Source organism: Aspergillus neoniger (genome assembly GCF_003184625.1).
Source record: "Aspergillus neoniger CBS 115656 unplaced genomic scaffold BO87scaffold_4, whole genome shotgun sequence".
NCBI classification, from domain to species: Eukaryota; Fungi; Ascomycota; class Eurotiomycetes; order Eurotiales; family Aspergillaceae; genus Aspergillus; species Aspergillus neoniger.
In genome coordinates, this window is record NW_020291132.1 from 771783 (window position 1) to 786688 (window position 14906).

The 14906-nt window shown below is 48.9% G+C and overlaps 7 protein-coding genes across 7 annotated transcripts; 4 read left to right on the forward strand and 3 right to left on the reverse strand.

The window, feature by feature from the left end:
* Positions 1 to 284: 284 nt before the first annotated feature.
* On the forward strand, positions 285 to 1418 carry BO87DRAFT_373175 (ATP11 family protein; the record flags this gene model as incomplete). Its single annotated transcript, XM_025622474.1, has 2 exons — positions 285 to 460; positions 515 to 1418. The coding sequence occupies 2 exons, from the start codon at positions 285 to 287 to the stop codon at positions 1347 to 1349; spliced, it is 1011 nt and encodes a 336-aa protein (XP_025483774.1). The 3' UTR covers positions 1350 to 1418.
* Positions 1419 to 1769: 351 nt separating this feature from the next.
* Positions 1770 to 3868, forward strand: BO87DRAFT_455838 (uncharacterized protein). The gene is made up of 2 exons (XM_025628689.1): positions 1770 to 3145; positions 3207 to 3868. The coding sequence occupies exons 1-2, from the start codon at positions 1943 to 1945 to the stop codon at positions 3666 to 3668; spliced, it is 1665 nt and encodes a 554-aa protein (XP_025483775.1). The 5' UTR covers positions 1770 to 1942; the 3' UTR covers positions 3669 to 3868.
* A 277-nt stretch (positions 3869 to 4145) lies between these two features.
* On the reverse strand, positions 4146 to 5689 carry BO87DRAFT_351053 (alpha-L-arabinofuranosidase B; the record flags this gene model as incomplete). The annotated part of the gene is made up of 1 exon (XM_025621110.1): positions 4146 to 5689. Exon 1 carries the CDS (start codon positions 5643 to 5645, stop codon positions 4146 to 4148), a length of 1500 nt encoding a protein of 499 aa, XP_025483776.1. The 5' UTR covers positions 5646 to 5689.
* A 1310-nt stretch (positions 5690 to 6999) lies between these two features.
* On the reverse strand, positions 7000 to 9396 carry BO87DRAFT_403889 (M3 family metallopeptidase; the record flags this gene model as incomplete). Its single annotated transcript, XM_025625812.1, has 5 exons — positions 8053 to 9396; positions 7869 to 7992; positions 7526 to 7830; positions 7281 to 7408; positions 7000 to 7213 (listed from the first exon to the last, which is right to left on the reverse strand). Exons 1-5 carry the CDS (start codon positions 9292 to 9294, stop codon positions 7000 to 7002), a joined length of 2013 nt encoding a protein of 670 aa, XP_025483777.1. The 5' UTR covers positions 9295 to 9396.
* A 1605-nt stretch (positions 9397 to 11001) lies between these two features.
* BO87DRAFT_373178 (short-chain dehydrogenases/reductase) lies at positions 11002 to 12281 on the forward strand. Its single transcript, XM_025622475.1, has 5 exons — positions 11002 to 11087; positions 11138 to 11450; positions 11528 to 11635; positions 11697 to 11915; positions 11971 to 12281. The coding sequence occupies exons 1-5, from the start codon at positions 11046 to 11048 to the stop codon at positions 12153 to 12155; spliced, it is 867 nt and encodes a 288-aa protein (XP_025483778.1). The 5' UTR covers positions 11002 to 11045; the 3' UTR covers positions 12156 to 12281.
* A 32-nt stretch (positions 12282 to 12313) lies between these two features.
* On the reverse strand, positions 12314 to 13263 carry BO87DRAFT_373180 (uncharacterized protein). The gene has a single exon (XM_025622476.1). It carries the CDS (start codon positions 13165 to 13167, stop codon positions 12715 to 12717), a length of 453 nt encoding a protein of 150 aa, XP_025483779.1. The 5' UTR covers positions 13168 to 13263; the 3' UTR covers positions 12314 to 12714.
* Positions 13264 to 14023: 760 nt separating this feature from the next.
* Positions 14024 to 14413, forward strand: BO87DRAFT_455843 (uncharacterized protein; the record flags this gene model as incomplete). Its single annotated transcript, XM_025628690.1, has 2 exons — positions 14024 to 14306; positions 14392 to 14413. Exons 1-2 carry the CDS (start codon positions 14059 to 14061, stop codon positions 14411 to 14413), a joined length of 270 nt encoding a protein of 89 aa, XP_025483780.1. The 5' UTR covers positions 14024 to 14058.
* Between the last annotated feature and the right edge of the window lie 493 nt (positions 14414 to 14906).

Here is a 14906-nt window from a genome sequence, read left to right on the forward strand (position 1 = left end):
CAGGAAGTATGATCAAGATATGCGGATGGCTGCTTTGCTGTTCCCATTTTCCTGACCGACATATTTTCAACATCTTAAGATAATAAGGTTATTATAATCTTCTTTCTACTTTCGCTGGTACTGTGCAATTCCTAGCTATGGTGTGAAGCGTCTTCTGCTTATGCCACGAGATGGCAGTATTTATGCACATGTTATGTAATCAGCGCTAGTCCAGATTAGCTGAACTGCGGACTTCTTCCCAAGTATTGACCTTCTTTCTTTGCTCCTCAAGCAGCATTCTTAAGATGGCGTATCTCAGATCTTCTGCGTTCAAGTCCCTGCTGAGGACTCGGGCATCCTCTCTATGCCCCCAGCAAAGGCGCTGGGCCCAAGTGCACGATGTCCGTTTCCTCGCCACACACCACGATCCCAACCAAGTGCTGGACAGGTACCGCTCGAAACTCAAGCAGAAAGCCCAAGCGTAAGTCGACCGCGACAACAGTCATGACCGGCTCACTCACTCCTCTCACCATAGAGAGGGACACCAAGACATCGATTCTCTGAAGGAGGCCTACAAGGAAAAGATTGAAGAGTTCCGTCACAAAGCAACAACTCCTCTCACTCCGGAGCCACCCAAGTCCTCGCCCTCCCCGTCCACGACCGGTCCTTCACCCCCTCCTCCTCCACCTACTCCCCAGGCTCGCGCCGCCTCCTCCGCCACATCCACTGGAATCAGACCTCTTGACTCGTTCATCGACGTCGAGAAAGTGCGCAGTCTCCCGCCCAAGGAAATCGAGGCCATCTGGCGTCTTCGTTTTGCCAACAACTCTCATTCGGTCTGCGCCGTAATTCCGGTAGAAACATACCAGCGCATCGTCTCCGCCGCACGCCAGAACCCCCAATTCGTTCTTCCCCTACCCCGTACGCAGAGTGAGGCGCAGACCGCGGAGGAGAACGCAGAAGCCGCCAAGGGCGGTGCGGACATTCATTTCCTCCAATGGGGTTTCCATCCCCCAGCGTCGGCGACCGCTTCTTCCGCTGCTTCAGCCAACGACCACACTTCCACGATCATCTTCACAGCGTTGGCTTCGTATCAGCTGCATGGCTCGTATGCGCAGCCGCATACGACGGTCACACATTATCTGGATCTGGCGGATGAGAAGGGTCTGGTTCTGATGAATGGTCAGGTGATGCCTGATTCCGGAGTATCTGCGACAGATGCCACCTGGCTGGTTAGCTGTGTTCAGCGTTTCTATGACTTTGGGGGTCAGGCGAATGGACGGAAAGGCGAGCTTTTGCAGGCGTTCACTCGCGGTGACGTGCAGAACTTCAAGGTTGAGGACTTGATGGCAGAGGCCGAGAAGTTGTAAGGGTCCCACTAGTATTGTAGATAGATAGATTGTACGATATACGTTTTACCAATACGCAGCCTTTCCCGCGCGGGTATTTAGCTTGTAAGCAGCCTCGAGGTTGATGAGTGTTGGGGGTCAAGCTATCCATACCCCACAGCATTCCCGGAAGATAGTGAGGAAGATGCAGCAGCAGCTGATGTGAGAGTGACTGGCTGTCGCCGGTCCGCCAACCAATCGGGCTTACAGTGGCTAGTAGGACTACTATTACTACTACTAGTGCTTAGTTCTTTCCTCTTTAAAGCCCCCCTGTCTTTCACAGCCTTGTCCTCCCTAGTGTCCAATCAAATGCATGGTGTCATTCCACTTGCACTCCGCACTGAGTCAGTAAATGCTTCGTCGCAGAGCCTTGTCTCTTAGACTGAGGCACTATAATAGTACTTCACATCTGCCCTGACTTCCCCAGAATTTTGATTTCAGTTTCGAGCGATAACTCTATAGAGCCCCAAATCTTACGAAAATATCCACTCATTTTTCTTCACAACTTCCACATAACTTTCACTGGACTTATCTTTATAGCCTCAACTGCTCGCTCGGTTTCTCGACCATTCACTATGATGAGAGATGCAGTAAGCTTGGATGTATGGCGTCTTATCTTTGAGCAGTGCACCACTCAGGATCTTTTCCACCTCTGCTTGGTCGACAAGATCTTTAACTCGATCGCGACACCCGTTTTGTACCGATCTATCTCCCTGGTGGCTTATGAGAATCTCTCTGGCTCCCGTAGGTTCTCCAAGTCCACAGAAACGAAAACGGAACCAGAGTTGCCTACAGGCCCATGGCTTCTATTTTCTCGACTGGAAGCCGACGAAAATGACACCTTACGAGCTTGGGTACAGGAAATCAATATTTCGAGTCCTTCTGCTTGGGCAGACGAGGACTTCCTAGAACGACTCCAGAGCAATGATTGCTTGGCCACACTGATTGCCCGTCTGCCAAACCTTCGACGGATCACCATCGGCTTTCCCAGTATTCAATCGACAACATTGATTCGCACCATCTATGAGCATAAAAGGAAGCCAGAACTTCTCCTACTCAACCAGTATAGCGAGGAGATTAACTCTAGCTTAGCGGAGCAGACTCTACCCCGTGTCACGACTCTCTCTGCATCAGTGAACCCGGCAAATGACCGAAACAGGCCAAATAGGCAGATACCCACGTTACAAAGATTGTTTTTCAAATGCTCACATCTCCGGTCGTTCTCGCTTACTGTCATGAGACAATATGGTGGTTGTGTTATAAGGATGCCAAGGCATCCTGTTATATGGAGCTTTCAGCTTACAGGCGAAGAAATATTCCCTCCACTCGAGCATCTTTCCCTCGACGGATACCCGATGGAGGATCAGCAATGGAGGTTTTGGCGTGATGGGCTTCAGTGGGACAAGCTGGTGTCACTAGCTGTAGGACCGCAGAGGTGCGCTGGCTTGTTTCGATGTCTAGTTGGCTTTACCAGATCATTAAAGATCCTTGAAGTGTCTGTCTGGGAAGGCGAAGGCGGTCATGAGCGAGAGGAACTCATCGAACTCCTCTCATCATTTGATTCTCTGGAAACCCTAGTTTTAAAAGGGTACAAGTGTCCGATTGAGGCGATTTTTCATCACAGTAACCTATCTACTCTTTGTCTGCATGAAGAAGAATCTTCCTCCAAGGAGCGTCCGCGACAAGTCCTAACAGCGGAGGAGCTCAGTCAGCTCGATGCTAACTGTCCCAAATTGAAGTCACTTCAAGTGGGAGTCAAGAGAGAGAACGATCAATGGGTAAGCCAATGTATCCTCTGTCTTATACTATCACATGAACCGAGATCTAACCACACCATAGCCCGACGACGTCTTCAACAAACTAGCAACCGGTTTTCACAACCTCAGGAGCCTATCTGTGCACTTTGAACTAGGCCTCCCCGACATAAATAACCCCATCAAGCCTCTTATAAATTATGCCTCTGTGGGGAGCATCGGCCAGAATTTCTTTGACAGTAGAAAGCAGGCGGGCATTGAAGTATTCGAATCGTTCACCTTGACCGTCTGGACAGGTAAATACTTCCGTCGCTTCCCACAATGGCCACCAATGTACGCCGGTTTCGAGAAGAAATTCTCAGCGACTTACAAGATATCCTTGCCGAATGATTCCTCCGGTGAGGTCCAAGTCCGCCATTTGGAGAATGAGCGATTGGACCTGATCAACTCCAAGAAGATCAAAGTCCATTCGTATGAGAGGTCGCAGCTTGCTAAACAGGTTGCTGCAGCCGTGGAAGGCCCAAAGGTCGAGGATTGCTCGGAGTGAGGAAGCCTTATTCTTTCTTTTTATGCTTGTCCTAGGGCTGGGGGTATTGCCTAGCATATGTTGTTGATGATGTATATGTATTTTTGCTGGTATGGAATGTCGCAGTGCATTTGTCATTATGGTACATCAGATATCTATTTTACTTGATGTTTCTTTGTTCATGATAATAACCTACATTGAAATACGATATCCACATGTATCATGTGAAGAAAATATAAATACGCTTGGAAATACCCCTTAACCACAGTAACTAGCACCATCTCGCAGCCAATTAGTCCGTTAAGGCCCTCCGGATACGATGTTGTGATAGTGTGTTGCATGTAGACAAGGGCTCTGATGCTTCTGTAGATTACATAGATACAGTCCACGTTAATGTATACCATCGTATAGTATTCATATGCTATATAGCAAACATAACCTATTTACAAACCACGCTCACCCCACACCCACCCCACCAACCAACCCCCTGATAACCCCTCATGAAGAAAACGCCGTCTCAATCTCAAAGCTAACATCATTATTGAACGACGTCTTCGAATCAAACGTCTGCACACCACCATTGCTAGCAGCATACAAAACATTCTCATAATGCCTGAAGTACCTCGTCGGGTAACTCCACGAGCGCAACGAAGTGCCCTCACCATTCAACGCCGCCTGGGGACAGAAAGTAGCATCCTCATGGAACTGCTTCGTGCCATCATTGGCATTAAGCAACAACTCAAAGTTATAATGCCGGATATAGCTGCCAGGGGTATCGACCGACTCAAACGAGAAGCACTGGCTGTTAGCCAAACCAGTGACAACAGTCCAGCTAGCCTCCTCCTTCAACGTCGTGGAACTATCATCATCCACAACCTGCGTGTTCACAGTAGTATCAGTATGCGCGATATACCTCGTCGTGTATCCCGGGGTCGTGACACGCAGCGAGACCACCTCTCCAGAGGTAAACGACGGACCGCTGACCAGCGAACCGACGACGTATTTAGCAGCGACGATATTCTCCTGGACGGAGTTCTCGGTATCGTCCGAGGGATATCCGGAGGTCATGACACCCTCGTAGAAGGTACCCTGGGCGCCGTTGCTGTTATCACCACCAATACCCAGGATAATAGCACCCTCCTTGCTCATGGGGTTATAACCGGAGTAATCCGGACGGGCTCCGCTATAGTACGTGGACAGGGAGCCAGAGGCAGCATTAGCCCCGCGAATAGCCCACTTATCAGCGCCGCCCTTGACCGCGGCAGTGACGAAGCGGTAAGAGATAGACGGATCACCGGAGTTATATCCCTCGTCGGCACCAGAGAAGAGGTTGTTCTCCATGTCAACCATGATCCAGGGCCCATCGCCGGCGCCGTAGCCCCAGGCGGTGCTGTTACCGAGGTAGATGGCCTCCATGTGGCCGGCGCCGGTGTCAGTGCTGCTGGTCTCGGCATTGCCGTAGTCGAAGCAGCAGGCGTCGTTGTAGTGCGTGCCATCCAGCACGGCGTACATGCCTTCGGCCTCGTCGCCGGTGGCGGTGCCTGTGGCTTCGTTGTTGCGGTAACCCGTGCCGGGGGACATGAACACGCCGTAGGCCCTTTGGCCGTTGAGGGTGACGGGTGCGCCAATGGCGCTGGCCAGGTTGTCGTAGCCGTCGGTGTCTGGGCCGTCGAAGCCGCCTGGGGGTGCTTGGGTCAGGTGGTTGCCGTTGCCGGATTGGTCGTAGATGATGGTGATCAGGCAGGTGGTGTTGGCGCAGAAGGTGTCTTGCGCAGAGGCGTCGGCGACACCGCCGGCTGTGAGCGGGGAGATGGTGGTAGTGGTGTCATCGGAGCCGCGCTGGAGCTGGTAGAGGGCGCCGCTGAAGGAGCTGTATAGAGCGCGGGTGGTGCTGTGTGCGGCTACGCAGGGAGTGTCGCCGGCTTCGTAGATGTCACAGGGACCGGCGCTGACAGTGGCGGCTAGCCCTAGGGCGAGGAGGTTTCGGCGGGAGAACATGGTGGTGGATGGATTACTGCCTGCTCAGGAAGGTCTGGGCTAGGAGAAGACTCAGACAGTAGGATAGGCCGCTTGGGGAAAGAAGTCATGCTACTAGGGCGAGAAGGGGGGCTTATTTATATTCTTCACTGCAGTGCAGTGCCCATGCATGGAGTGCATGATATGGGAAGTCTAATTACATGTGTGGCTTCAGGGGTCAGGGATTTTCCTCCAATATTGGGGCATCCTGTATACATTGTCAAGTAACCGGTCGGTTAAAAGGCTCACTTTCGAGGCAGCAGGAATGCGTTGTTCCACCTGATGTCAAGCGACGACGGCATTCCGGCGGGCGTGCAGGGCGTCGTGGAGTATGTACCCCGCAGGATGGGAGGGATTTAGTTGATTTAGTTCCTGAAGGCTTGACAATGGCATTGTCCGTGCCTAGGGCTAATGCCAGTGCCGCCGGGGTTTTGCCCGGAGGGGATGCGGGGGAGGAGACTAAACTGTGTTGCCCGCTCATCACGGTTCGTCACGTTTCTTCAGGGATCTGTTCCTCCTGGATCAAGCCTCGGTAGTTATAGAGGGGATGGAGGTGCCGCATTCCTGTGGAGGTTTGTTTTGGTCAGAGTGTTGAATGCTTATCCGGAGGCAGTGTATGCTTTTGAGTAATGGGCCAGTTTTGGAAGCTACAATTTGGATGCCATTACCCCGGATAGTGAGGAATGAATGTCCCTGAATAGCTGCATGATGATCGGAACGAATTCCGCTTTGCAATAAGTATAGTCGAAATAGCATGAAGTAGACAAAACAACCGACCCGTGTCCGTCGTACGATCTTTACCCCTGGGAAGGGGGATGGCTTTAACCGGTGCAGTGAGGGGAACCTATGTTCTTCACACCATGTAGTCATGCTACTTGAACTCTATCAGGATACTATCCAGCCTTGTCTTTGAATTAAAGCTGTGAATGGCTGCGTTTGAATTGTCTAGCTTACCGGACCCACTAAGCACAGCCCAAAGGAGATGCCGTCGGTTATATCATGATGCATGAGTAGTCCAGCTGACTATTGACGTCCGGAGCGTCTGTGAGAAACGCGGACAATTACCGGACACCTTCCGAGACAGTCCATGACACAGATCTACGGAATAGCTTATATGGCTAGAATAGACATGCTCTGAGCATCTTGAAAGGAGAGATTGAATGCCAAGCGGCCCTCCGCATCGTCAGTGGCCCTCGGCAGGCTCGGGCCGCCCGGGTTCCTGGGCATGTTGAACCCAAATCAAGCAGCTGACCAGGTTTGCTTGGCGAGGAGACATTGCGTGAATCTTAATCTCTACACTACTTCTAAGAAGCTTATGGTGTAATAGTTTGCCCCCCTAGCACTGATGTTGACTGTCTGCTCGCCTCAAACCTTCCACTAGGGCATTCATATTTGGTTGACGACCCAAGAACCTCTGCAGCATCTGAAACAAGTCTTGTTGGCCGCCACCGTTTTGCAAAATCTCGCGACGGTACTTCTCCCACTTGTCCTTCTGGAATGGTCCTTCAGCAAAGACGGAAAGAAAGACGTCCTGGGCCATTGCCGTGCAGCTTCAAGAGGGTAAGTCTTCAGGAATGGTATAATAGAGCAAGTAGTCTGGACAGAAGAGGAACATACATGAGATAAGCATAGTAGCAGACATCATAGCCCGCTGTCAGATGACTGAACGTTCCAAATGCATAGCCGTCTCGGCACTCGGAGAAGTCCATACTTTCAACCTCCTCACGGAGGTCATACCAGAGCTTCTAGACATCCAGATTTGAAATCTCTGCATCCGTCTTGAGACTATGGATTTGCAAGTCGAAGATGGAGATTGACCTGCTCAGTTTGATTAGTTGAATTCAAAGACAAAAAGCAAAAACATACAATTGATACAAATGATATAGGCCTCGATTCAGGTAACGATGCTTGATAAGGCGTTCGACTACATCCTCCGGAATCTTCTTTGGCGGATCGGGTGAGCTGGGATGTTGCTTGCGCCACTCCATCAGGTAACTATTCTCTAGCGTAGTATAGTGGCAGCTGAGACCCTGCAGAACCTCTTTCATCCAGCACCAGTTCTCGAGCATCATGCTGGGCATCTCTCCGAAGTCAGGGGGAAGCCGGTAGCCGTGAAATCGGACGTACTTTGTTCGTGCAAGGAGATCGTGGATTCCATGACCCATTTCTGTGTCTTATGTTTAGGATAAATTCAAGCTTGTCTACCGTGGAAAAGGGTTACCACTTGATGGTGCTTGAGCAAGGCACAACCGGTGGGAGTGGGAGTAGGGAAGGAACACATGAGGATTGTGGCAGGGTATTGCCGACTGCCATCTGGGCGGAGATAGCCCTGAAATTCTCTGTTAGTCTGGATCGAGTGCGATTTCACTAATGTTTGGCTGGCGCATACACATTGGAGATTCACACTTTGGTTACCGCGATATTTGTTTTCTCTCCATAGCAGATCAAAATACAGATACCCAACAAACTGCTTGGTCGGCGCACTCTCCCAGACAGAGAATACCCGGACGGACTCATGCCAGAGGCTCTCCTTCTCAGCTTCGACAGATTCGAACTGGGGACCCAAAACAGAGGCAAAAATACCCAGCATTCCTATGGCTGTTTGTTCGAGGGGATAGAACTCAGATAGCTGCAGCTGGTCAACCGCAACTTCCTCTTCTACTAACCGCATGTAATAGGGTTTATCCCACGGGGGAAAACCCACACCATCTTTGTTACACTTGTCTTTTATATCCTTCATCCTCCTCTGCTGCAACACCGCAATTTCATCTTTGCCGCGGGCGCACAGTGTCTCCTTCAATCCATCCAGAAACCCGCCTAGCCATGTCGGATCCTTCACCATACGTTGCTGCAGCCGATACCCAGCATGTGTAGAATGGTGCAATCGATGGGCCCGTCGAGCCCGTCGACGGACAATTTCCTCAAACAATGGCTGATTAACCTTAAGCTTCTGATTGTCGGCCAAAAACATAGGGCGACGAGCATAGGTCAACACTGCCAGTGTACCTCCATTCGCAAAGGGCACAAATAGCTTTTCTTTTTCTTTCTCACCATCCGATTTCCACTTTCCTAAGTCACTCGCTGGTACTCCTTCCAACTCGTCCCGTGTAAACCATACGCCCCCATCTTCCCTTGATAAATTCTCCTGAAACTTCCTCTCTATTTGTCCAATATTTGCCCCTTCCTGCAAGAAGCCTTCCACCTCTTCCACATCCAGCTCCTCGTGCCCTGCCATTCGGTATACAGTCAACTCACGTTCGAGCAAATGTTGCGATTCCGCATCCAATGGCTCAAAGTCCTCTCGATTGTCACGGACAGCCTGCAGTGGACGGAAGTAGTCCCCGTTGGCAATCCATGCCGCCTGTGCTTCGGCATAGACGCTCATGGCGGAGTGAACGACATCCTGGGTCTCCCGTAATGGAGCACCGTACTGTAGCATGTCGATCATGGCTAGCTGGCCTTGGACTGCATTTTCGGTCTGCGCCAAGGGAAGAAGAGTGTTGGCGAAGGTGGCTGTTTCTGGAGTCGTTGCTTTGAGTACTGAATTGCGCGTCTGAGTGAGTTCATCAATAATTTGATGCATGAGGGGGAGAATTTGGTCAGTGGGTGGGGCACGGGGAAGCTGAAACATGATGTAGGTGACGGTTTGAAGTCAGGCTGCGAGTGCTATGGAAGAAGATGTTTGGTATCTTGGGTGTCTGATCTGAATTAGTCCAGGGTATTTCAATGGGGAGCTGAAAGGAATAAGGAATCGTTGATATAGTATCATTCTAATGAGACAAAAAGAGGGGGAGGGGGCTGGTTGAGGCTAGGGCCTGCTTGGAGCTTCCTTATAGGGAAGAGTAACTTTTGTAGTACGTCGGGTGACTACCACTAGTGGATTGTGATTAGATTGCTTGGATTGTCTCCCCTGTTCCTGCATGCTTAGCGTTCTGTCTAAGATATTAGTAGATCACGCAATAGCCACGTTTCATTCGTTTATATTCGGTAGTATGGTTATCAGCTGAGGTTGTTTAATCAGACAAAGACATTGACTAGCTATGGCTTATAATTTCCGCCCAGCTTATAATTGTTACTGTTAATGCTGGTTATGATAGACAGCAGCCTCACACTTAGGAGTAATAGTGCTGCTCCAACTCTTCCCTTATTCATGACGAAGTCTTGCAGTTAAGACAGAAACTCCAGAATACCAGAGGTGCCTACGAAAATAGACACCCTGAGAGTAAGATGTCTTATATCTTCAGAGTCCATTTAGAATCACGAACGGGAGAACCTTCTCCGCGTCCGATTTATACAAGTTGATACAAATTCGTTCGACTTGATTCCACCATGACCCTAGTACAAAGATTTCGGAATTTGTCAGATTACTGAGTTTCCAGCTAACGTAACCCACGGTTAAGCGGCCCACCACGGTTAGGCGGCCCAGGTGTAATACCATATAAAAGACCCTTTTTAAACATAAGATATCTCAAGTATTATAAGACTAGAAGACTCGATATTACATAAATAAGTTATAAATTATATAAACAATCATCCAATACTTCTTAAAAATCTATATATGAATAGTATCTTATCATGTTACAAAATTTGTAATTTATCTGTAATTTTAGATACATTAATATAATTTATATAAGAAAAATTTGAAAAATTTTTAAAAAATCATATATTATTCTTTATATTGTCTGTTATCTATGTATGAAGTTGGAACTAATTAGATGCAGTATTAGTTGAGATATAAAGATTTAAAAAAGCATCTTTTATATGGGATAATCAGATGGGCCGCCTGACCGTGGGTTACGTTATTGTATAGCTACATGGCCTACAAAAAGTATGCACCAGGGTTACGGGTTGCTTAAAGTATCCACGTCCTGATCCGTGGATCGGGCTTCAGGCACTTGTGCCGCGGAAAGTTGATCATCCAGAGCAATATGCTGCTTGTTGTGAGCCTACGAAGTATTGTAAAAGTAACGAGTGGCATCTCTTTAGACAGTACTTGTTATCCCGTTGTTTATATAAATAATGTGCCAGATAGCAGAGATGAACTGATATATTTTCTCGTAATAATCGTACTCAAAAGGCTTGTCTACTACCTTGATACAACTGATGAAGTACGTGCGTTGCATGCTGTACTCGATTTCAACACAAGATGAGTTATTAAGTCTACATCTCATGATAAAAAGTGAAATGTATGAAGAGAAATCTTTCTATCGGAATTAATTTTCGGATCCCATTGGGTGCTAAGAACACACAAACCACATGACATTAATACCCCACTTGATCGCCGAGCGGGGCATATTTGGTGCAACTTCGGAATCTCCTGTTTGTTCCCCAACAATAACTCGATAACATACCAGGAAATCTCACAGCCTCATCCTAGCAACCATGGCAAAGACAATTGTCGCAACTGGCATCTCATCCGGCTTGGTGTGCTTAGCTTTCCACCCTTCCATGTATCAGTTTCTAAGACACCACAGGGCTTTGAAACAATCAAGCAGTTGCTTGAGCAAGCCGAACCGTACAATTTCATCTTGGGCGCGCGAGACACGGCCAAGGTTCAGGCTGCTTACGATAGCCTCAACTATGACACTTCCAAGCATTCTATCACCATTTACCCACTCGACCTCCTGTCCTTGAAGAGTGTGCAGTCTTTCGCAGCAAATGTCCTTTCCAAGTTAGGTTCCGAGAAGCTGGCTTATCTCTTCCTCTGCGCCGGCACTCTGGACAATGGCGAAGGCCCCGGTCCGCATGGATCGCAATGGTGCTCAGGATATGTTGTTAACCATCTAGGTTCGTGGAATATGGATAGACTTTGAGCGTACAAAAGGGAAAGTGGATTCACTAACAGTGAAGCAAATTTATAACAGCCCCGCATTATCTGGTCCACTTGCTCCGTGATGTGCTATCTGCCTCGCAGTCGCGGGTTGTTTTCGTTTCTTCCGGGGCGATCCGTGGTCTCAGAGACCAGGATCCGGGTGAGATCCCTGCATTATCCTGGTACTCCATTCTGCCATTTATTAACTGTTTATGGTATAGCAACCCTTGACGTGGACCTGAAAGCCAAATCTGGCGCAGGCTATCGTCCGATATACAGTGCCTCCAAGTTCGTCCAGCTGTTGGGTGCATTTTACTGGCGGCGTGAACTTCCGTCTTGCACGGTCGTTGCTGTTTCACCGGGTCTCATTCCGAGCACTCCTCTCGCTTCGTCAATGGGTTTGACCATGGATATGCCCGATGCCAAGACCATCCCCGAGGGTGAGGATCACTCATAGCTTACTCTTTACGTTGACTTGCTGACGAACGTCTATAGGTGCCCAGAACCTCCTCCGCGCCTTTTTCATTAACGATTTCCCGGCAGATCCGGAACAGATCTTCTTGACTAGCTGGGGAGAGTGGTGGCCTAAGGATGTGTATGCTCTGGCCCTTGATGCTGACTTGCAGAAGAAGTGGTGCTTGAGCAGGGAGGAAATTGAGAAGACTGAAAGCATTGCTTGAACATATCGTCGATGATGACGGAAATATGATCAATGTAGATGTGCTGGATATATTTATGCCAGGGACTTAACACATACTTCGAACCTAGAATCTCTCTTTCGAAATGCAGATATAGTAAACTATGAGACATAATATACTCCACTGAATAGAGTAAGGGGTGTACTTTCACTTCTGAGGGAATCATGATTGCTCTTTGCCCTCAGGTTGTCCGAGCTCACCCGTGCCGAAATCTAATGCACGCCAGATTCAATGCACCGAAAATGGCTGCCTAGATAATAGTGTTGTAGAGACAACGTGCTAAATTAGCTACTGTGATGAAACCTCGTATAAGGCAGTATGCTTCGTTAAAGTCTCAGACTATCGAAACGTAGGTTACACAGCATGAATCCTTCAGACAACCCCACGCCGGTCGAACTTCCAATCTGACAGTCTAGCCCGGATGATAAGAACCAAACAAAGCAATACCCTTTGCCCCATATTACGGGTCTCACCCCGCAAAAAGCAAATGAGCGTTCTCGACCCCATCCATCCCAGTCTTACCACTCCACAGCACCCTTCACTATTGCTGCCCCCAAATCCCGGTCGCCATCTCATGAGCAATTTCATGAAATTGCCCCTCATTTAATTCATGAGCAAGCACCACTCGAATAGCATATGGGGTGGCATTAAGAGAATCAAGCTGGAGCTTGCGTTCCCCCACTACCCGCAGAATCCACGCCAGCAGCTTCTCCATACGAAAGGGGAGCTGAGCGCGAAAGATGTTGTTGGACGAGCCCTCGTGAATATTTGTGATGATGATATCGACAGCGGGGGGTCCGGAGAACACTAAGCCTCCAGCATCACGGACTTCACCGGTCTCAGGATCGTTGAATTTGCCGTCCACAATGGGGCGGTTGCTTGCTGCATGCCAGCTAGGGGTGTGGAGCTCGTCGGGATGCTCGCGGTGGAATGGCTGTGGATGAAGGTTGGCCTCAGCCAAGACTTGGGCTAGGGGAGGGTCACTTGCTTCCATAGTTATTTTGATGCTGGGATTGATGGCTTGATAGAAAGAGTTTGGTTATATGGTGATTGTTGATGGAAGAGATTATTAGGAGGATGAAGGATGATGGAAAGAAGAGTTTCGTTCAGGGCTAGTGGACTGGGAATATACCTTATTGGGAGTCACATGATACCCTGCAGGGCTGGACAGATGTTGCCTGCCAATCGGTTTCTCTTGCTCGTTGTGGTTCTGTGAGCCCATAAGCTGAGCTTGTCTGCTCCTGAGTGCAGTGTGTTACACAAGACCCTGGGGATCATCCAGGCAAACAGATTGTTCCCTGCTTTCGTTCCCGAGCACTCCCGCTGTCAGCCCTACAGAATCAGGGTCCGTCAACGCATCGTTCTCATGAGAAGTACGGGCACCAACTCTCTTTGATCTTTTCTTCGCCTGTAATGGGTGTATCTTTACACCATTCGGTGGAATTCATGCTCTTTTGACAATATGTGGTAACAAAGACTCTGTCCAAAGCAGTTACAGGCCACGGACAGTACTCGCGAGATCTTCAGTAGCCATGTCGATGTTACACAAACGAGCTGAGAATCAGGCGTGCCATATCTTAGCCTGAAATGCAATCACACCGGCTTCACTTCGAGCCGAGAAAAAGCCCAAACAAGTCATCTAGAGAACATAGCAGTAATGCCTCAGGATCAGCGCCGTCAGCACGGTGCTACTTGGTCGACCTGCAGCAGTTCTCCAGAATCACACATACCGAGAACTATAGCACTCATCCAGCTCGAGGCATAAAAGGCTCGTACCAGCCCGTACTCCGGATGCTTTCTCCCTCATCAACAGCGTCATCTCTCATTGAGGACTCTACTATCTCTAAAAGCCATACAGCTTATAAGAACCAACTCAACCTTCACCATGCGATTCACATCCTTCGCCATTGCCACCGCCTTCCTGGCTACCATGATTTCTGCTACTCCAGTGGCCGAGCCTGAACCCAACCCTGTTGAACTGGCTGCTCGAGCCAAGTACACCATCCACTGCAGTGGTGGTCTCAATCCTGATTCGCACTGCTTGACGCCTCATTCCAAGTGTGACTCCTACGGCACGTACCTGGTTGAGTCTGGTTACAAGGAGCAGTGCAAGAAGTGTGGCTGCGCGAAAAAGTAGATCTTTTATCCTTGAGAAGGTACTTGTTGGCTGCATGGGTAACAAGAAGGATAGGTGTTTTGCTAACATAAAGAAGTATAGTGTGAACAGAAGCCGAGTTTAGGAAGGGGCACGAATGATGATTAGGGAGTTTGAAGGAAGATGTGGTGGTCTACAATGGGAAGATTTCGGTGTGTGAGAAGGCTGCCTGGGATAAAGAATAGTGGATAAATTGTTTGGCTCAACACTCATGTTTTAACCTAGAGTTAGAACATCAGAATGATATCATCTACTGTTCAGATTGTGACTCTTCTGGTATGGCATGGATAATTGTCCAATTTAGGCCATGATATAGATGGGCTACATCGAGGCCATCCGTCTGTTGCTTACACGTACGGGCGCAACTAAGCCTTAGCGTGTCAACGCTTGGTTGTCTACTGTATTACTACAGAGGGTCTGTAAAGCACAATCTCTTCGTAAAATATCTACGCCTTCGTTGTCGGAGACCTAGAAGTTACACTCGTAACATAAAATCTTTCCATAACAGCTCGTCTGAATGTACACTGTTTGAAGAAAATCGTGCAACTACATATACAACAAAAGCAAAAAGCAAAGTG

Excerpts from the sequence above, each read along its gene's own strand:
- BO87DRAFT_455838 (XM_025628689.1), top strand. The coding sequence starts at position 1,943 with ATGATGAGAGATGCAGTAAGCTTGGATGTATGGCGTCTTATCTTTGAG. Across the intron at positions 3,146-3,206 it reads AGAGAGAGAACGATCAATGG|CCCGACGACGTCTTCAACAA; the intron begins GTAAGCCAATGT and ends ACCACACCATAG.
- BO87DRAFT_373178 (XM_025622475.1), top strand. The coding sequence starts at position 11,046 with ATGGCAAAGACAATTGTCGCAACTGGCATCTCATCCGGCTTG. Across the intron at positions 11,088-11,137 it reads CTGGCATCTCATCCGGCTTG|GGCTTTGAAACAATCAAGCA; the intron begins GTGTGCTTAGCT and ends AAGACACCACAG. Across the intron at positions 11,451-11,527 it reads ATATGTTGTTAACCATCTAG|CCCCGCATTATCTGGTCCAC; the intron begins GTTCGTGGAATA and ends AATTTATAACAG.
- BO87DRAFT_373180 (XM_025622476.1), bottom strand. The coding sequence starts at position 13,167 with ATGGAAGCAAGTGACCCTCCCCTAGCCCAAGTCTTGGCTGAGGCCAAC.